This window comes from Megascapheus bottae, chromosome 5, assembly GCF_031878675.1.
Source record: "Megascapheus bottae isolate mThoBot1 chromosome 5, mThoBot2.hap1, whole genome shotgun sequence".
Taxonomy (NCBI): Eukaryota; Metazoa; Chordata; class Mammalia; order Rodentia; family Geomyidae; genus Megascapheus; species Megascapheus bottae.
The window spans coordinates 10120550-10137477 of NC_143513.1; the positions used below are offsets into that span (position 1 = coordinate 10120550).

Consider the following 16928-nt stretch of genomic DNA (forward strand, 5'->3'; position numbering starts at 1 on the left):
CCAATGCAACCACAGGCACATTCCTTTAATCTGAGGGCAACAGAACTGTGCTTAGGAGGCGTGGGCAGGGCTCTTACCTGGCATGACCATGGTCTGTGGGGCTGCTGTGTCAGTGCTCAAGCACAGACGGCCACCTTTGGCTAGTCTATCACACAGCAAGGTAATGTGTTTCTTCAGGCGACTTGTATCTCTGGGAATGCTCAGCTGGCTGCTGAGGTTCAAAGCCTGCTCTTTGGAGCTCTTCGACAGGCAGGTCTTCAGTAGGTGTGCAACCGCAGCATCCACTGTTTCTTCCCAGCCCTGCATGCAAAAGTCAATTTGGAATTTATGCAGATGACAGCAACTGAACTGCGTTCTTTACTGTCAAGCAAGTGAAGCAGCTGGCTGGGTGCTTAACTCCAAAGAGCCTGATTTCAATTTTAGCTCTGTGTCAGTTGTTTGGCCTGGACCAAACTAATCATTTCTCCTAATTTGCCCCTCTGATGATTAGGATAGTTGAATAAGATAATATTGAGGAGTGATTACCTGGTTCCAAACTTCACACCAACCTGTAAAAGGAAGGTCAGCCATGATGTGTGGGTCATCTGGTGGTGAAGCTGCCAGGAGTGAAGTTTGTTTTGTGGAGTCAGTTCCAACAGAGAGGAGGTCAGGCAGGGAGGACCTCTGGATGCTCAGGAGACATAACACTGCCCGGACCACAGCTATGGACCCACAGGCAAGAAGTAAAGGAGGCTCCTGAGTCAAGAAGGATTTTGTGATGCCAGGACCTATCTAGTCCCATTTCAATTGTCGAGTGACAAAAAGTGACACAGAGCAAGGAAATGGGCCATTATCTATTTCTGCTTGGAAAACCATGGCTGCAGAAACAGTGAAGAACTGGAGAGGACCATTAGGGCTGCACAAGACCACAGTATCACCACAGAGGCTTCCAAAGCACAGAGTAGATCACTTCTGGGGGATTCAGGTAAGACCATCAACGAGGAGAGGTATGGAGTAGGAGTGGAGTTGAGGGGCCCCAATACATAACCCAGGAAACTCTAGAGATCACTGGGTAAGATTTTTATGGGGGAATATATCCATCCCCCCCCTTCCCTCCCTCCCTCTCTCTCTCTCTCTCTTTCCCCTCTCCCACCCAACACACAGTTATAGAGCTGAATATCACTAGTACTAAAAAAAAAGGGCCTCATACTGAAAGAGTGAAAGAAAAATCTTTGTACCGGGGTGTGTGGGGGGGAATACCACCACTATGTCTGCAAGGGAGCTAAGCATGTGCCAGGCAGCGAGAACTACTGTTTGTTTAGATCTCACATTCTTAACTTTACTATAAAGTCTCACTTGAGCTGCAAGTTGATTTTAGAAACAGCAGCAAGTATGAAACGGAAAGGAAGGGAAGAAGAGGGAAAGAGAAGAAGAGGGGAGAGAAAGGAAGGGAGGGTAGGTAGAAGGAAAGAAGGAAGAGAAAAAGGAGGAAGGAATTTAACTGTGCATTTCATTCGACTATATTTTACAACCCTGAAAGTAGTGGAGATTCCCCTGTTCACTGGACTTGAGGAAGTGTGTGTACTTTGTTGAATATAGTGTGGATCACAGGGAGTTTGGTCCCACCACTGTACCCGCCATGGTTTTCTACCTACCCCTACCTTGGGAGCCTGCTTAAAGAGCTGCTCTGACAGGCTAGGGCACCAAGTTCATGTCTGATGACCTTGAGGAACTGGACCCCAGTAGCCATGGTCTGGCTGCCTGATCTCTCCAGTGCCAAAGCATAGCTGTGTCTGCTTCCCAACATGGCAGGCTGGCTTGCTCCTACATCCCTGTCTGTGTGAAGACTCTACACTCCATGTAAAATTAATTCCATCAATGTCAACCAAAACAGACAAAGGAAAAAGGAAGCTAAAAGAGTATTTCCATCCTACCCGTGAATTAAAAAGGGTAGGTTGAAGAGAGAGACCCCTGGCCTGCTGGGTTCTTCTTTAACTTCACTCAATGTCTCCCCCATGTGACCTTGGATAATTTGCTGAACCACTCTGAGGCATGCCTGGGGTTTCCATAGAGCAGGAATATCACTATTCATTATGTATCTTTCACCTCGCCAGGAGACAGAGGCATATGTACTCTAAGCCAATATGGAATAAGAAAACTTGCTCAATACTGTTTTCTTCACTTGAAAAAACAGAAGTGCACCACTGAAATTCAATGTGCAAAAACATCCTTCAACCTTGTAAAGCAAAATTACGAATGTCTGTGAGCTTATGTTTGCAGTAGAAACACTGTGTCTTAAATTACAGGAGTATATGGAAAACCTACAAAATGCCATTGTAGCACTGACTGCTAAATTTGCACAGAGAACATTAAAAAGATATGTCTAAGGAAACACATGCTGTTTAGGGAGATGTGGTGTGGCCTTAGTTTTCATAAAAGAGGGAAATTTCACATGTACCACCTGTCTGTCTTGTGTTTACACATGAAGGCAAGACCATTCTTATAATGTACTCATGTATCCTTTTAGTAATTTTCTGTCATGTAAAAGAAGAGTCAAAGTATTGAGCTAATCACCCTTTGGAAAAAAAATAATTTTTTGAGCTGGATACTGGTGGTTCATGCCTATAATCTTACCTATTCAGGAGGCTGAGATCTGAGGATCACAATTTGTGAAGCTAACCTGGAAAAGAAAGTCTGTGGCACTCTCTAACCACTAAAAAGCCAGAAGTGGAACTATGATTTAAGTAGTAGAGTACTAGCTTTGAGCAAAAAACCTTAGGTATTACACCAGACCCTGCGTTCAAGACCCAAGATCAGAACAAACAAACAAAAATAAAACGAACATCAGTTCTTTAAACATGAAATATAAAATAAAACGAAACTCAGCTATATGGCCTAAATGGCATCTCAGTGAGTTAGAAATCATATTTATTGGTCTTTATATGAAATATCGAAAAAATAGTCTCTTCAACTTTTTAAACTCACTGCTAGTAAAATAAAGATAATCCCACATGACAATCATTCCCTCAGTGTAATTACCCAAGATAATTCTTTTTTGTTTTCAATTGAGCTGTTCGGCTTTTAAAGCTATTTTTTTGTTCATGACACAAAAGCTTCAGATTTCTGAGGCTTCATCCAAAATAGACGAGGCTTTTCTACTTGGCTTTGTGAATGCTTAAGTATACTCCTTCCTAGCAGGTGTGCTGTGTGAGAATGTGAGTGTATGTGTGTGTATGAGGGGAGGGAGGAAGGAGTGAGAGAATGTGTGCATGTGTGTGAAGACAGGGTCTCACCAGATAACTCAGTTTGCTATCATGTTCACAATGTAGCCCAGACTGAACTCCAACCCAGGATCCTCCAGCCTCAGCCTCATAGGTTCTGTGTCACCATGTCTGGCTTCCAAAACTTCTCTGACAAATGGAAGCTAATTAACATTTGTGATTGTGGCAGCACAGGTTTTCTCCCACCAATCTCCTTTTTTTTTTTCTGGCCAGTCCTGGGCTTGAGCTCAGGGCCTGACCACTGTCCTTGGACTTTCTCAAGGCTAGAACTCTACCACTTGAGCCTCAGCACCACTTCTGGCTTTTTCTATATATGTGGTACCAAGGAATCGAACCCGGGTCTTCGTGCATGCTAGGCAAGCACTTTAACCACTACGCCAAATTCCCGGCCTCCCCATCAATCTCTTCTTATCTTTTCTTTCTCTCCTTATGCTTTTCAAGGACCCAACATTTGACCTCTTCTCCCACCCTCACCCCAGGGAAAGAGATAGAAGCCTATACAGTAGATCACCTGAATTTTTATAAAACTTGATCCTAGCTGGACATAATCTGATTTAAGATATAAAACAAAGCACTAAGGATGTCTGATGGGGTGAATCACATTGACTCACATTGAAGTTTGCTTCAGGAAGAAGTTTCCATCACAGGTACTACTCAGAAGCAATCTACAAAAGAAGAAGGAAGAAGAAAGAGGAGGAGGAGGAGGAGGAAGAAGAGGAGGAGGAGGAGGAGCAAGAAGGAGGAGGAGGGGTAGGGGAAGAGGAAGAGGAGGAGGGGAAGAGGGGGAGGGGAATGGGGAGAGGAGGAGGAGAAGGGAAAGGGGAAGAGAAAAGGAGGAGGAGGAGGAGGGAGAAGAAGAAGGAGGAGGAGGAGGAGGGAGAAGAAGAAGAAGAAGAAGAAGAAGAAGAAGAAGAAGAAGAAGAAGGAGGAGGAGGAGGAGGAGGAGGAGGAGGAGGAGGAGGAGGAGGAGGAGGAGGAGGAGGAGGAGGAGGAGGTGGTGGCGGCGGCGATGACGACAATTAGAAAATCCAGTTAATGATGAAAAATCCACAGGACATACATACATACGTACATACGTACATACATACATACATACATACATACATACATACATACATGTGTGTATGCTTTCTTCAAGGCATAAGAAGCTAACACAATAAACAATTACCAGATACTGGGGTGATGGGGGCTCAGAAGGGTAAGCCCTAAAACTGAATCTGTTCTCAGTCACTGGTTGTGTGCTGTGACACTGGCCAGACTTCCATTCACAGATGGTGCACACTGTTTTTGCATATATATATATATATATATATATATATATATATATGATGCAGTGTGGGCCATGAAGACATTAGAACAGATGTCAGGAGACCTGGGATTTTGACTGAAGCTTTCCATTTAGTTTTACAACTTTGGAAAATTACTTTAATTCTCAGGTTTCTGGTTTCCTCATCGGTACAAACTTAGTAGGACAATAATACTTCCCTTTCCAGGTGCTTGTTAAGATTTACCAAGGTAGGAGGTAATACTATGTTAAGATTCTTAGGAGAGTCTTCTCTGAAAGCTTGGCTAATTTGTGCAGGGTCACTTCATTAACAAGATTAAAAACTAACAAGAGCTCTATGTGCTAGAAAATGTGCTGAGAATTTTTTACAAATAACATTTTAGCTCATTGCCACTACTTCCCTCAGACAGAGATAACATAATGTCCAAATGAGACTAATTTGTTAAGAGTAGGGGCCATACGTTAGGCATGGTGGTTCATGCCTATAACCTTAACTATTCTGGCAGGTGATCCAAGACCACCAAGACAATGTTAGTTGAGATCCTACATGAAAAACAACAGCAAGCGTAGGGATGTGGTTCACTTGCCTTTCAAGTGTTAGTTGCTGAGTTCCCAATATTGCAGTGACAAAATGGAGAAAAGGGGAAGGGGAGGAAAAGTGGAAGAAGAGGGGAAAGAGGAGGGGCAGTGGAAGTTGTAAAGGACTGAAGACTGTAAGGCTCATGTCCCAGAAGCAAGAGCAGAAACAAGAGTTCAGGACTGAATGGCCCATGTTCCTGAGCACTGTGCTATGGAGTAATTCTTCCCTACTTTTGTATGTGTCCTTTGGTCTCCTATAAGCAGGCCTACCAGTAGGCTCTTTAGTATATGGAACTTTAAACAGAATTTCTTTGACTAGAAACTTTATGGTCATAATGAACATACAGAATCAGAATTTCAATCATCTTCTTTATCCATGGGCATACCCATTTATGCACAATCAACACAGTAATCTGTGTCACTTTGATTCCATCAAAGTTTCTAGAACCTGTTAGATAGCTGAGACTGACTAGAAATGGCCTCAGATACCCAGCTCCTGTAACACAAGGCCAGACTCCATTCTGATTCAGAATAATTACCAATGTTCCTGGCAGGACACACTTAGGAAAATCCCTGGAAGCCTCCAATGTTGCTAGAAAACCTTAATACCCTCACTGTCCACATAATTAATCTAGCCCTAGGAAATCTTGAGGGACATCCAAGACAAAAGAAGAACCATGGGGGGGGGGGGAAACTGAAGGCGTCAATTCCTGCACTGACAATGGGAAAGGAATGACACACTCAAGGAAAAAATGTCCCAAAATACACAAAACCATTGATTTCAGTGTAAGTAATACATAGTCCTTTTCCTTCTGTACTTCTCTCCTCCCTTTAATTATTTTGGATCTCTCAGGACCACCCAGAAGCCTCTGTGTTTTAGGATGTGGCTACCTACTTCCTTTTTGTCAGGGTTACCAATGGATACAAAACTACAGGAAGAACTTCATGCTGGATTTCTATTGCTATTTTCATCAAACAGAATTCAAATACAGACAAAATGTATCCAGAACAACTGAGCTGCTTATCATTCAATGTTAGGATCACTTTTCATAGCTCTGAAACTAAAACAAAAATTGATCCTAATATAAAATATCTTTTTAGAGAAAAGCACCAGCCATCCATTTACTTAATAAACAATTGTTCAGAGTTAAGTTGGTATATTGCTTATAGAGTTCATCTTATTCAGGCCCAAGAATCTTGTAAGATAAACTACATATCTCAGTAAGTTTCCAAACAGCTTTTCAATGAGTATTTTTAAATTTTTATGTGATTTAAAACATACTATTGGTAGGCACTGGTGGCTCATGCCTTCATCATGGCTATTTGGGAGGTAGAGATCAGAACAACTGTTTAGGGCCAGCCTAGGCAAAAAGTTCCCAATTACAGGTGAAGCAGAAATAGACTGAGGTGCAGGCCAGTCTAGATAAAAAGCAAGCCCTATAAAAAAATAAATGCTGAGAGCAGATCTGGATGGCTTCTTTTGTCATCTTCAGAGCTGAAACAGTTCTTGGCTTGGAGCAGCTCAGCCTGGATGGATGTTCAGAGTCCTACACGGGCCTAAGGACAGAGGACTGGCAAAAGTATTTGTTCAAAAGTAGATTTGGATCCCAATCTAGTACAGTTTTCGATTCACCTGATACATGGCAGTTTACATTTTCCAATTGTTAGCATTTAGGTTATTTCAGTCTTTCATAATCAGAAACACTATGGTACTGAAATGGATTTTAGTTTACTGCTTTTTTTGTGTATTAAGAGTTTCAATGTAGGATTTTATGTTTTGTGACCCACATTCTCCTAGAACACTTGATAGAAAACCAATAGCAGAAAAAGGTGAGTATGTTTATTTTAGTGCATTTATTACAAATTCACTAAGTCATTATAGCCAACAATTGCTTTTACCTGCATCTAATAAGACTGTAAACATCGTGTTCCCTCATTTGAGCTATGAAGACATAGGAGAAAACTGTATAAATGAATAATGATACAACCCAATAATCATGATCTATTCTTAGAAAAGTATAAAGAGTATTGTCCTTATGTGAGCCTCAGAGGGCACTGACATAAACAAACCCAGGTCTGGTGTCACAAGGTGACACTGTCTGATGAAATCCCTGCTCCATCTGTCTAGATTTTTCATTGTCTTTTGGAAACATCAGGCTTTATTTGTCTACAATATTTGGCTTAATTTAGAAAAGGAGCATACAAAGTAGAGGTAGGATACTTCCTTTTCACCCCATGACTTTAAAAATGCGTGCAGTTGTTGAAAGAGCATTTGTAATTCTAGGAGACATTATGAAAATAAGGGAATATCAAACAGTCTTGTGTCTAATTGCTTTAATTCTGCAGGGATGTAAAAGAATCTGCCCTTACATTTATCAGAAATATAAGACAGACATATATGACAATGTTGGAGTATATAATGAGAGCTAAACTATGTCATACCCCCAGGTGAAATTCACAGGAGAAAGGAAGCCAGAATAAAAAGGAGGAAATGAAAACTGATCTGTTTCTCAAAGAGCGTGGGTGGGGGCTGAAAGAGGGGAGTTGTGGGGGATACTATCAGCCCTGGTGTGATGAAAAAACATTGTGCCTTTCTACAATGAGAGAGGGAAGCTGTGGCATTGCAGAAAGGAGTTTTAGAAGTGAGACATGATAGAACTCTATGGAAAAGAAACAGCAGACACAACCCAATAACTGCATATCTGGCCTTGGGGCTCAAATTGTACCCAGGGGAAACAAGCCACAGGAAACGGGGCAGATGAGCAGCTGGAGGGTAGAGGATACCACTGTAGAAATGGGTAGAAAGTCAGCTTTGGTGCTACCATAGGAAACCAGGTGAAAAACTCAAGGCCTGAGCCAAGAGTGTTTTCCAGAAACATTTCCAAAAACACTGGGCAAATGTAGACCTGCATGGGACATGGGGCAGAGGTGGGGGGGGAGTGGGAGAAGAGTAAGCACTGGGTTAAAGGCATCACCCATTTCCACATGTACATTCAAAATCATTTCTTTGCAATCTGTAATTTGTAAAGGCATTTTACACCACCTTAGCCAGGAATCAAACTGGAAAGCATTATGAGGAAGAGGATCATGATTTTCCTCACTGTGGTTCTATGAATTTTATTTATTTTGTTCTTTACATCTAAGTCCCATAGTATTTCACCAGAGTTTTGAGGGGACAACGCAAGAAAAGTGATGCTTCACTTATTTACTTAGTCTCCTTATTGTCACATATACAACTAAAAGCAAGTGTGTCCACTGAAGCAGTATTTCCTATTTCCCACACACAAGAGAAATTTAAAGGCTCTGTATCACAATCTGCAATGGTTCCTATTGTGGCAGATTTGTTATTTTAGTTTTAAAACAGCACAGAAGTCACCAGAAAGAGCCTGGGATGTGGCATATTCAACCCAAGTAAAGGAGACCATTACTCAGGCCAATAACAGCAGCTACATCTAACTAGCAACAACACAAGGCATATGGCCTGATAGAGCATAAACCTATTCTACATGTTTATCTCACTGGCTAAGATCATGGGAATTTCCAAAATATTTACTTTGTGCACTAAGTTCCCATAGGCAGTCGTAATTGTGATGATACTTGAGTCACCACAAAGGCAAATTGAATACTGACTCCGGACTTCCTCCTCCTGTTTGCCTTTAAGAACTGGTCATTAATAATGGCAATGATTAGCCATCTCAGTCATCATTCAATCCAGACAGCAGACACAATGGCCCTTATATCACATCTGACCTGTGATGTAGAAGCCTTTAAACCTTTAATGAGTCCCTCCACACAATAGGATTTCCATTATCAACATATGTTTTCTCACACTAGCCATGTTGGGCATGTTAAAAATAAGTTTCTCTTTCCGTATCAGTCTGTAAATGGAATAATCAATCAAATAGTAAGGCTGTCGGTCCAAATTGCCCTTCCTCACTGATGTAAATTTCCATCTTATGCTTTCCCAGGGAGTTTGAAAGTTCAGTACTAGGGAAGGTAACTATTAAAGCCTTTGGAACGCAATAAAGCTTTTCTCTTTCAAATGGTAGATAATATATACCAAAGATATTGAATGTACTTTGAAAGAAAAGAAAAAGTCAAGTGAAATGCTATGCAACATGCCAAAATGCCTTCCCAGTCCAGGATTCTATGAAACTGGGTCCCAAACTCTGAGCCCTGTTACTATTTTCATCAGGGATTCCTTTGGAGCCATGTGAATATCCATGAACTTTAGAACAGAAGTCTGACACAGCCCACATGGAAATACCCACACTGATCCTTCTCACTCTCTTGCCATCTGCTGGATGAAGAATCACAGTAATCTCAGCCATTTACCACGATAAGGAGAAGTGGCTCTGAACAGAGAACATGGGGAAAAGGACTCATCCACATACCAATTCCAAATGAAGTAACTACTTAGAATGCTACATTGAGGAGGATCTGGAGATTATATGCATTGTAAGGGGAGAGAATTCACAATGGTTACAAGGCCAGATCTGCTATGGTCAGCTTTCTGTCACTGTGACAAAATGTATCAGGGAATCAGCTTGGAAGGGAGGGAAGTTTCTGTGGTTCACAGATTTTGGAAGTTTCAGTCTGTGGTTGCTTTGACCAGAAGAGAGGAAGCACATGAAGGTGGGAGCACACAGAGGAGGAACTACTCACCTTGAGACAGGCAGGAAGCAAAGGAGAGATGGAAAAGAGCCTGGGTCCTTGATGACATCTCCTTCCACTAGACCCTACTTCCTACCTCTACTTCTCCACTCCTACATCCTCCCACAGGGAGCAACCAAGCCTTCTACAGAAATCCTTGAGCAAAACAGGAGGGTGCCTGCCTCCTGGTTCCTCCTTATGGAGGTACATGAAATCCAGAGAAGTCTTTTCTGTTCCCAAGAGAGCCTGCAGAGGATCAACAGATCCCAGGATATCAGAAATAAGATCTACTAATATGAAAACGTAGTAGACCTTGCTGTCAGTATCCTAGTCAATTTCACTAACATGAACTCATCTGATAAAATCTTTTTTTCTATATCACTAGAGGTATATACTAGAACTTCCTTCAGTGATAAAAAATGTCCTAAACTGTCCAGTGTACTAAACACCCATCACATGGCTACAAAGCAGGTAAAATCTGCCAGTGAAGTTCAAATTATAATTTAATTGATTTAGATCTCAGCAAGCAGCTACCATACTGGACAGCACAGAATTAGATTGCTTGCTGGCAATGTTGAAGTGAAAGCACAAAGGAAAAGATCTCAGTCTGTTTAGTTTACCTAAGTGTGAGTGTGTTGTGCATGTAGAGTACTAAAAACAGTACATGCTCAGCAAATAATGAATAACTACACATGGCCTTGCAGATTTCAGCTTCTATGTATGCAGTATCATGAGAGGAAAATATATCCATGTCACAGTTAAGCTCTCAGACTCAAACCACTAACAGTGCCCTCACAGGTGTTAGCAGAGACAGTATTTTCAATACAAATTAAAACAGGAAAGTCAGTAGAGGTATATATTTAACTTATTCACTGAAAATTCAAATACTAGGCAATACCCTTGGCTCTTCATCTGAAAGATATGGAAATGATTTTTTAATTACCCGATTAAGGAAAAGGTATATAGTCCAGGGGAAGATTGTATGTTTAGCATACATTTGGCCCTGCGTCCAATACCCGGCACACACACACACACACACACACACACACACACACACACACACACACACACACACACACAGAGCCCTATCACTGACAAAATATTACTTTCGGCTAAATGACCATAAAGGGAAGCTGGTGGTGACAGTTTTAGGTTATCAAACCCACTGAGGGCTTATGAGCCCCTCTGGAGTACCGAGTACAATATGTAATGTTCTTAGAGTAAATGCTGCTCTAGTAGATGTCAGTCTCAGCAGTTCTCAGTGTGAAAGAAGTAGTGAGAATGGGAAAGAATTAAAAAAGAGAAGTCAAAGAAAACAATGATGATTTCTGTTCCCAAACAGTCGTATTTTAAACAAATACTGAAAGTGTATGGCAAACAACATGGTCAATACTAAATTCTAAATGAATGTAATGCGATTGGGGAGACCATAGTCCAGACTTAGCTATGGCATTGTGACACACACTGTCCAGGAGGCAACAGACAGTTGTCATACAGAGCTCTAAGTATTCAATATACAAGACCAAGTCTTTCTTCCTGTGTCTCCATTATTTGTGGAACATCTGACCTGGGGCTGAGAATCTATTCTACAAACATCAGCCACATGTCCAAACTTCTCCCCACCCATGCCCACACTTACTCTGCCATCTACCCTCAACCCAAGCATCTAGATGACATTCAGATTCTTGTGGTATCATAATCGCTTCCACATGGGACGCGTCTCCACATTCTGGTGAGAGACTCCTTTCTTCCCATCTCACCCTCCTTCCAGCTGCATAGCTCATTCTCACATCTCAGTGGGATTCCTATCACATAACATTTATCTGTGAGGTCTCCTAGCATTACAGAGAACTGAGAGCTAGTATATCAAAACCGCATACCGCCTGTGTCTGTCCTCAAGAATGAAAAGAGAATTCTCTTTTCTTAAGATATATAAGCTGTCTCAACAGTATAAATCCAAAGTGAATACCACAACCTAATTAAGGATGAAGAGCATAGCAGGCAGTATTAAAATGTCTTTTCTGATTCATTCTTCTCCAAATTACATTTTTATCTGGTGTCTTGTCTCATTAATGCCTGCAAACGATGTAATGAGTATGCACACTTTTTCATCTCACCAGATTTAGAGAACCATTGGAAGAATTTGCCTCCATGTATTCTCTATGTGTGAAAGAGAGGTACAGAGGCAGGCAGGGTGCTCCAGGTAGAGATCAAGTCTGTTCACCAGCCAACTGGATGGACAGACTTACACACTGGTAGACAAATTTCAGGAAAGATGGCAGTCTCCCCTGGGAATCAACTCCTCCTCCTTATTTACAGGGATGGTCATCCATGCTTCAAAGTTGGCATTCTGAGCAATGAACAAAAGACTCTGGGTTCTGGGGGGCCTTCCTTCTGATAGAACATTTTGTTTTCACTATCTTGAAATTCTCTACTTTGGAACTTGGTTCTTTACCTTTGAACTTGGGTTCTATACGTGACATTGATGGGCATGCAGCAAGTGTGCCTCTCTCCCTTTTCTAACCACTGGCACTCAGTATAATGAGTTATGAAGGCCATAGCCCCAGGAAGGGCAGCAGGCAAGGTCAGGGAAGGTATAGGTCAGGACTGTGGACTGGGGGCATGACGGCCTGGAACATGTCCCACCAAGACCAGAATGTGTTCCAAATGAAGAAGGGAGACAAAAGAGTCAAAGAACACAAATAAGCAGGCTGAGGAAACCATTCTCTTCCTTCTTCCTTTTCTTCCCTATTATCCAGCAGTTCTGTGAAAGTGATGTCACAGAAGGAAAGGAAACCCATCCATCAGCCCAGGGAACTGAAGGGGGTTGAGAACATATGTTAAGTGAAATAAAATACAATCATGTGCAGCAGTTTCACAGTTTAGAAAGAACAAAGTACATCTGTATGGACAAAAATACAACATATAAACTGTGCCCTTTCAAATGACTGGAAGGCTGTCACAGGCATTTTTAGTAGTACTAAGGACATGAAGCAGCAAATAGAAAACACCATGGCAAGTCAAGAAGACTTCAGAAAGAAAAGAAGCTTTGTTGTAAGGGCAATAGACTTCTTAAGCTTCAGTGTGGGTAGGGAATGTTCCAGAACCCACAGTGGGCTCTTGCTAACAAGTAGTGCCAAACCCTAGATTCATGACTGTCCTATCCATATACATCTATAATGAAGATGAATTTATAAATTGACAAAAATTAATACAAAGAGTGATTATAATAAGATACTGTAATAAAAGTTATTTGAATGTGGTTTCTCCCTTTTTCTCTCAAGACAAGTATTAATATTTCCATACTGCAGTTGACCATGGGATCAAGGGGCTATGCTATCTGAGGACACAGGGGGAATTAAAATGGCAGATTGCTTTCTTGGAAGAAAAGGAAAGGATTAGCTAAGTTGAATGTTTATGCCATTGCTTGGGCCATCCAATGACTGCTTCCCTGGATTCAAAGTGATTGAAGAGCACATTAAAACTTGGCGGATAACACATAAAAATGGACTATTACCTATTCTGAATATAGCTTTAAAAAGAATGAAAAAAAAGGCCTTCGAACAACACGTTTAGTTTGCTTTGGAGAAAAGAAAAAAAACTTTTTTTTTTTTTTGGCCAGTCCTGGGCTTGAGCTCAGGGCCTGAGCCCTGTCCTTGGACTTTCTCAAGGCCAGAGCTCTACCACTTGAGCCTCAGCACCACTTCCAGGTGGTTTCTATGCATGTGGTACCGAGGAATCAAACCCGGGTCTTCGTGCATTCTAGGCAAGCAATCTACCACTAGGCCAAACTCCTGGCCCCGAAAAAAAAGCATGTTTGAAGAAAAAAAGTCAAACCTCCATTTCCCGCTTGTCATGTGATACCTTCCACCCCTACCCCAACCCCACCCCCAGGTCCTCACCAATTCTTGTGTGTCTTCCTGTAGTGGCAGAAATGCAGCCTCCAGAATAGCAATCTGTTCGGCACTTAGCTTCTGCCACAGCCCAATCAGCAGGATCACCAGATGGGTGGCACTCTTCAGTCTGGCAAATGATTGCAACAGATTGTCCTGGTTTTCCTCAACTGTGTCTGCTAGAGCGATTACCTGCCACAATTACAAACTTTGGTTAGGGATAATTTCACAATTCTTGAGACCTCAACAAATTATGCTTGGCACACTTCTGTTTTTCTTTAAAACAACTTGACAAACTTTGTCTTTCACAAACACCAGCTATGTTGAATAATAAATGACTTATCATTCATCTGCCCACTTCCTTCTTTTTCAAAAAATGTCTAAAGGAATTCCAAAGCCATATGGCTAGGAGATGAGAATATCTACAGACTCAGCTTAATGGGGACATTATTCTGCATCTGCTTCCCCATTGGTCTACCTTTTTCAATAGGTGGCAATGTATATATAACCCCTAATTAAGCTCATACAGTCTTTACTACTGGCCATGGAGAAAGAGCCATTTAAATATACTTACCAAAACATTTGCCTCAAGGTTTAAAATAACTTTATTACACCTTTTCTAGAAAACTATTTTCTCCATCTGACACTTGTCTTTACATTTTGTGGTGTTGGGATACCCAGTATTTCGTTAGTATACCACAAAAGCAAGTTATATCAAAACATTTGACCAGTTGAAAAATATCATATTTAACACAAATGTCAGGTACCAATCCATAGGGACCTGAAGAAAAAAAAATGCTCACAGTATGTTAGCTTTACAATGCCAAATCTGTTTAGGATACAAATTGGCGGGAGTGAATAGAATTTGCTTTTCCTTAAAAAAAATTCTTTTTGAATAGTTCTGTGGAAAAAGGAACTAAAGCAACAATTGGATGAAACATTGAAGCTGCCCACTGGTGTGTTAATTTATTTTAATGTCTTGGTGAATTCTGTGCTCATTAAAGGTAATGAACTGATGGCCCCCGAGGCCCAAGACATCTGACAGACTCTAGAATAGCAGTAGCAAGAGCCAGGGCAACAAGCTTCTTTCTCTAAGCGGCTTCCAGCTGAGAGACAGGAACTCAGCTGAGATTCAGAGCTGGTATAGGAGATCCACTTGGTGATATTTCATGGCTTACTGACAATGGCCCAAAGGCCTTGTTAAAAAATCATCATTCAAATGAGTTGTAGCTACAGCTGTGTGGTCTCTAGATTTCCATGTAGGGAGAGGTACTGTGAAAGGACTGTCCTTAGGCTGCCTGGAAGATAGTGGAAAAGACTTATGAGTTAAGGAAAGGTCTTCATCCCAAGATTCTGTGCAGACAAGAATTATTTGGCCCTGGCTACAAGAGTTATAAAAGGCAGTCAGTAGCAGATCACATGTAGTCTCCAGAGGAGTTTGAACCAGGACTAACACCACAAGAGCTTCTTCACTATCAATCTAGTACTGTGCTTTCTACCTGCAAGAACTTTCTCAACACACAAGAAGCTTGTAACTTGTTGGAAAGAGGAAATATATATACAACCAATTAGTGGGGAAAAATATTACTATAATAATGTCCAAATTGTACAAAACAGAAAGTGTGAAAAAAGTTAGCAAAGGATGGATTACTGTGGGCCAGAGTTAATATCCCTGGGGCATCTTTTACTCCAATGGGGCTTGTAACTCAACCCTTCCCCAATACTACGAGAAGTCCCCTTCAAAAAGACAGGAGAGGCTACTTTCCTTAAACCAAAATACCTGGATTACAACCAACTTCAATTAAAGGCTGAGTTTCAATTCTTTCTTTTTCTGTGACTGTTAACAATTATGCTTCATTGTGGGGGCTATCATATTGACTCAGATGCTTATCATCTAAAAGCATAGCTCATGCAAAGATCAAGGTCATAAACACCTAGAGAGTGCCAGGTATGTGCAGGAATTTTCAGGACGCACTGTGGGGGACTCAAAAGAGACCATCTAATCTAGACCATCTAATCTCTACCTTCAAAGGATGGCTCATAACAGATAAAGAAAACAGACCAAGGAGGCAAATACTATAACCAAGACCCTCAAGATTTTAGAAGAGAATTCCAACACACTAAGATTATTATTTTAATGACAATTTCTCCAATTAATTAATTAATGTGAGTGTACTACATTCCACTCTGAGTCATGGGGTATCTGTGTCTTCCATCCTCATGCCTCAATACTTTTAATTGGACTGTGAGACTCAGCTAAAGGAAGGAATCCACTAGGACTGCACAAAAGGTGTGCACGCTAACATGGCTCATGTCTGGTTAATGCTTTGCTACCTCTCTCTTATAATTCCTGGTAACTTTATTTTATTTTTCTGAATTCTGGGCCTGGGCACTATCCCAGAGCATTTTAGCTCAAGGCTATCACTCTACCACATGAACCACAGAGCTAGTTTTCACTCATAAGCTGGTTTTCTCGTGGTTAATTGGAGATAAGAGTCTCACGGACTTTGTGTGCCCCAGCTGGCTTTGAACAGCCATCTTTAGATCTCAGCCAGTCTCCTACATAGCTAGGATTATAGGCATGAGCCGCCAGCACATAGCTTGGTAACTTTATTTTTAGGCTTGTGCTTTGTAATTGAAGTTAATGCATCAGTGAGCATTCATGTGAACAGGAGTGATACATTCCCTCACTCATGTGAGTTAAATGTTCTTAATGCATGCATTTCAAACTAGCACCAGCAAGATAAGATTAATGATGAACTTCATGCTAATAACTTAAAATGTTTTTACTTATTTGGAAAGATATTAAACGGAAAATTTAAAATGATCATTGGAAATTGTAAAAAAAAAAAAAACAAGAGAAAGAGAGAACACTGAAGAAAGGAAGAGATTTCTATTTTGGTAGCTATTTTAACAGCCTTTTCTTCCTGCCTCTTTTTTTTTTTTTAACAAGGACTCTCTCATTTTCATTTCACACTGCATACAGAAATTAAGCAGGCATCCTGACCATACACATTGTAAATGAAAAACGAGACTCCAGCTTTGGAGCTATCTCACTCTGAGCACTCTGAAACTGCAGTTCATGCCTATGTGGGCATAACTATCACAGCTGAGTGTGGAAGGCTTTAAAAGAGGGAAGGGGAAAAAAGGGGAGGGAGGGAAAGGAGAGTAGAGAAGAAGGCTAGGCTAGCTGACTTGTACAGCTATTCCCTACTCAAACAAAGAACCTACTGTTCAACTTTCAACTTTCAGGAATTT

The 16928-nt window shown here is 41.2% G+C and overlaps 1 protein-coding gene across 14 annotated transcripts in view; it reads right to left on the bottom strand.

Annotated features, from left to right (window-relative positions):
* Bbs9 (Bardet-Biedl syndrome 9) overlaps window positions 1-16928 on the bottom strand; it is a 304919-nt gene that overhangs the window by 51376 nt on the left and 236615 nt on the right. For 11 of the 14 annotated variants that reach the window (XM_090332662.1, XM_090332661.1, XM_090332658.1 and 8 more), the window contains 2 exons: window positions 13680-13862; window positions 78-300 (listed from right to left, as the gene is read on the bottom strand). In XM_090332662.1, coding sequence (XP_090188788.1) covers window positions 78-300; window positions 13680-13862 — 406 coding nt within the window. Of the gene's footprint in view, window positions 1-77; window positions 301-13679; window positions 13863-16928 lie in introns of those variants that run through there. The other 3 variants (XM_090332660.1, XM_090332659.1, XR_016535495.1) reach the window with 2 other exon arrangements.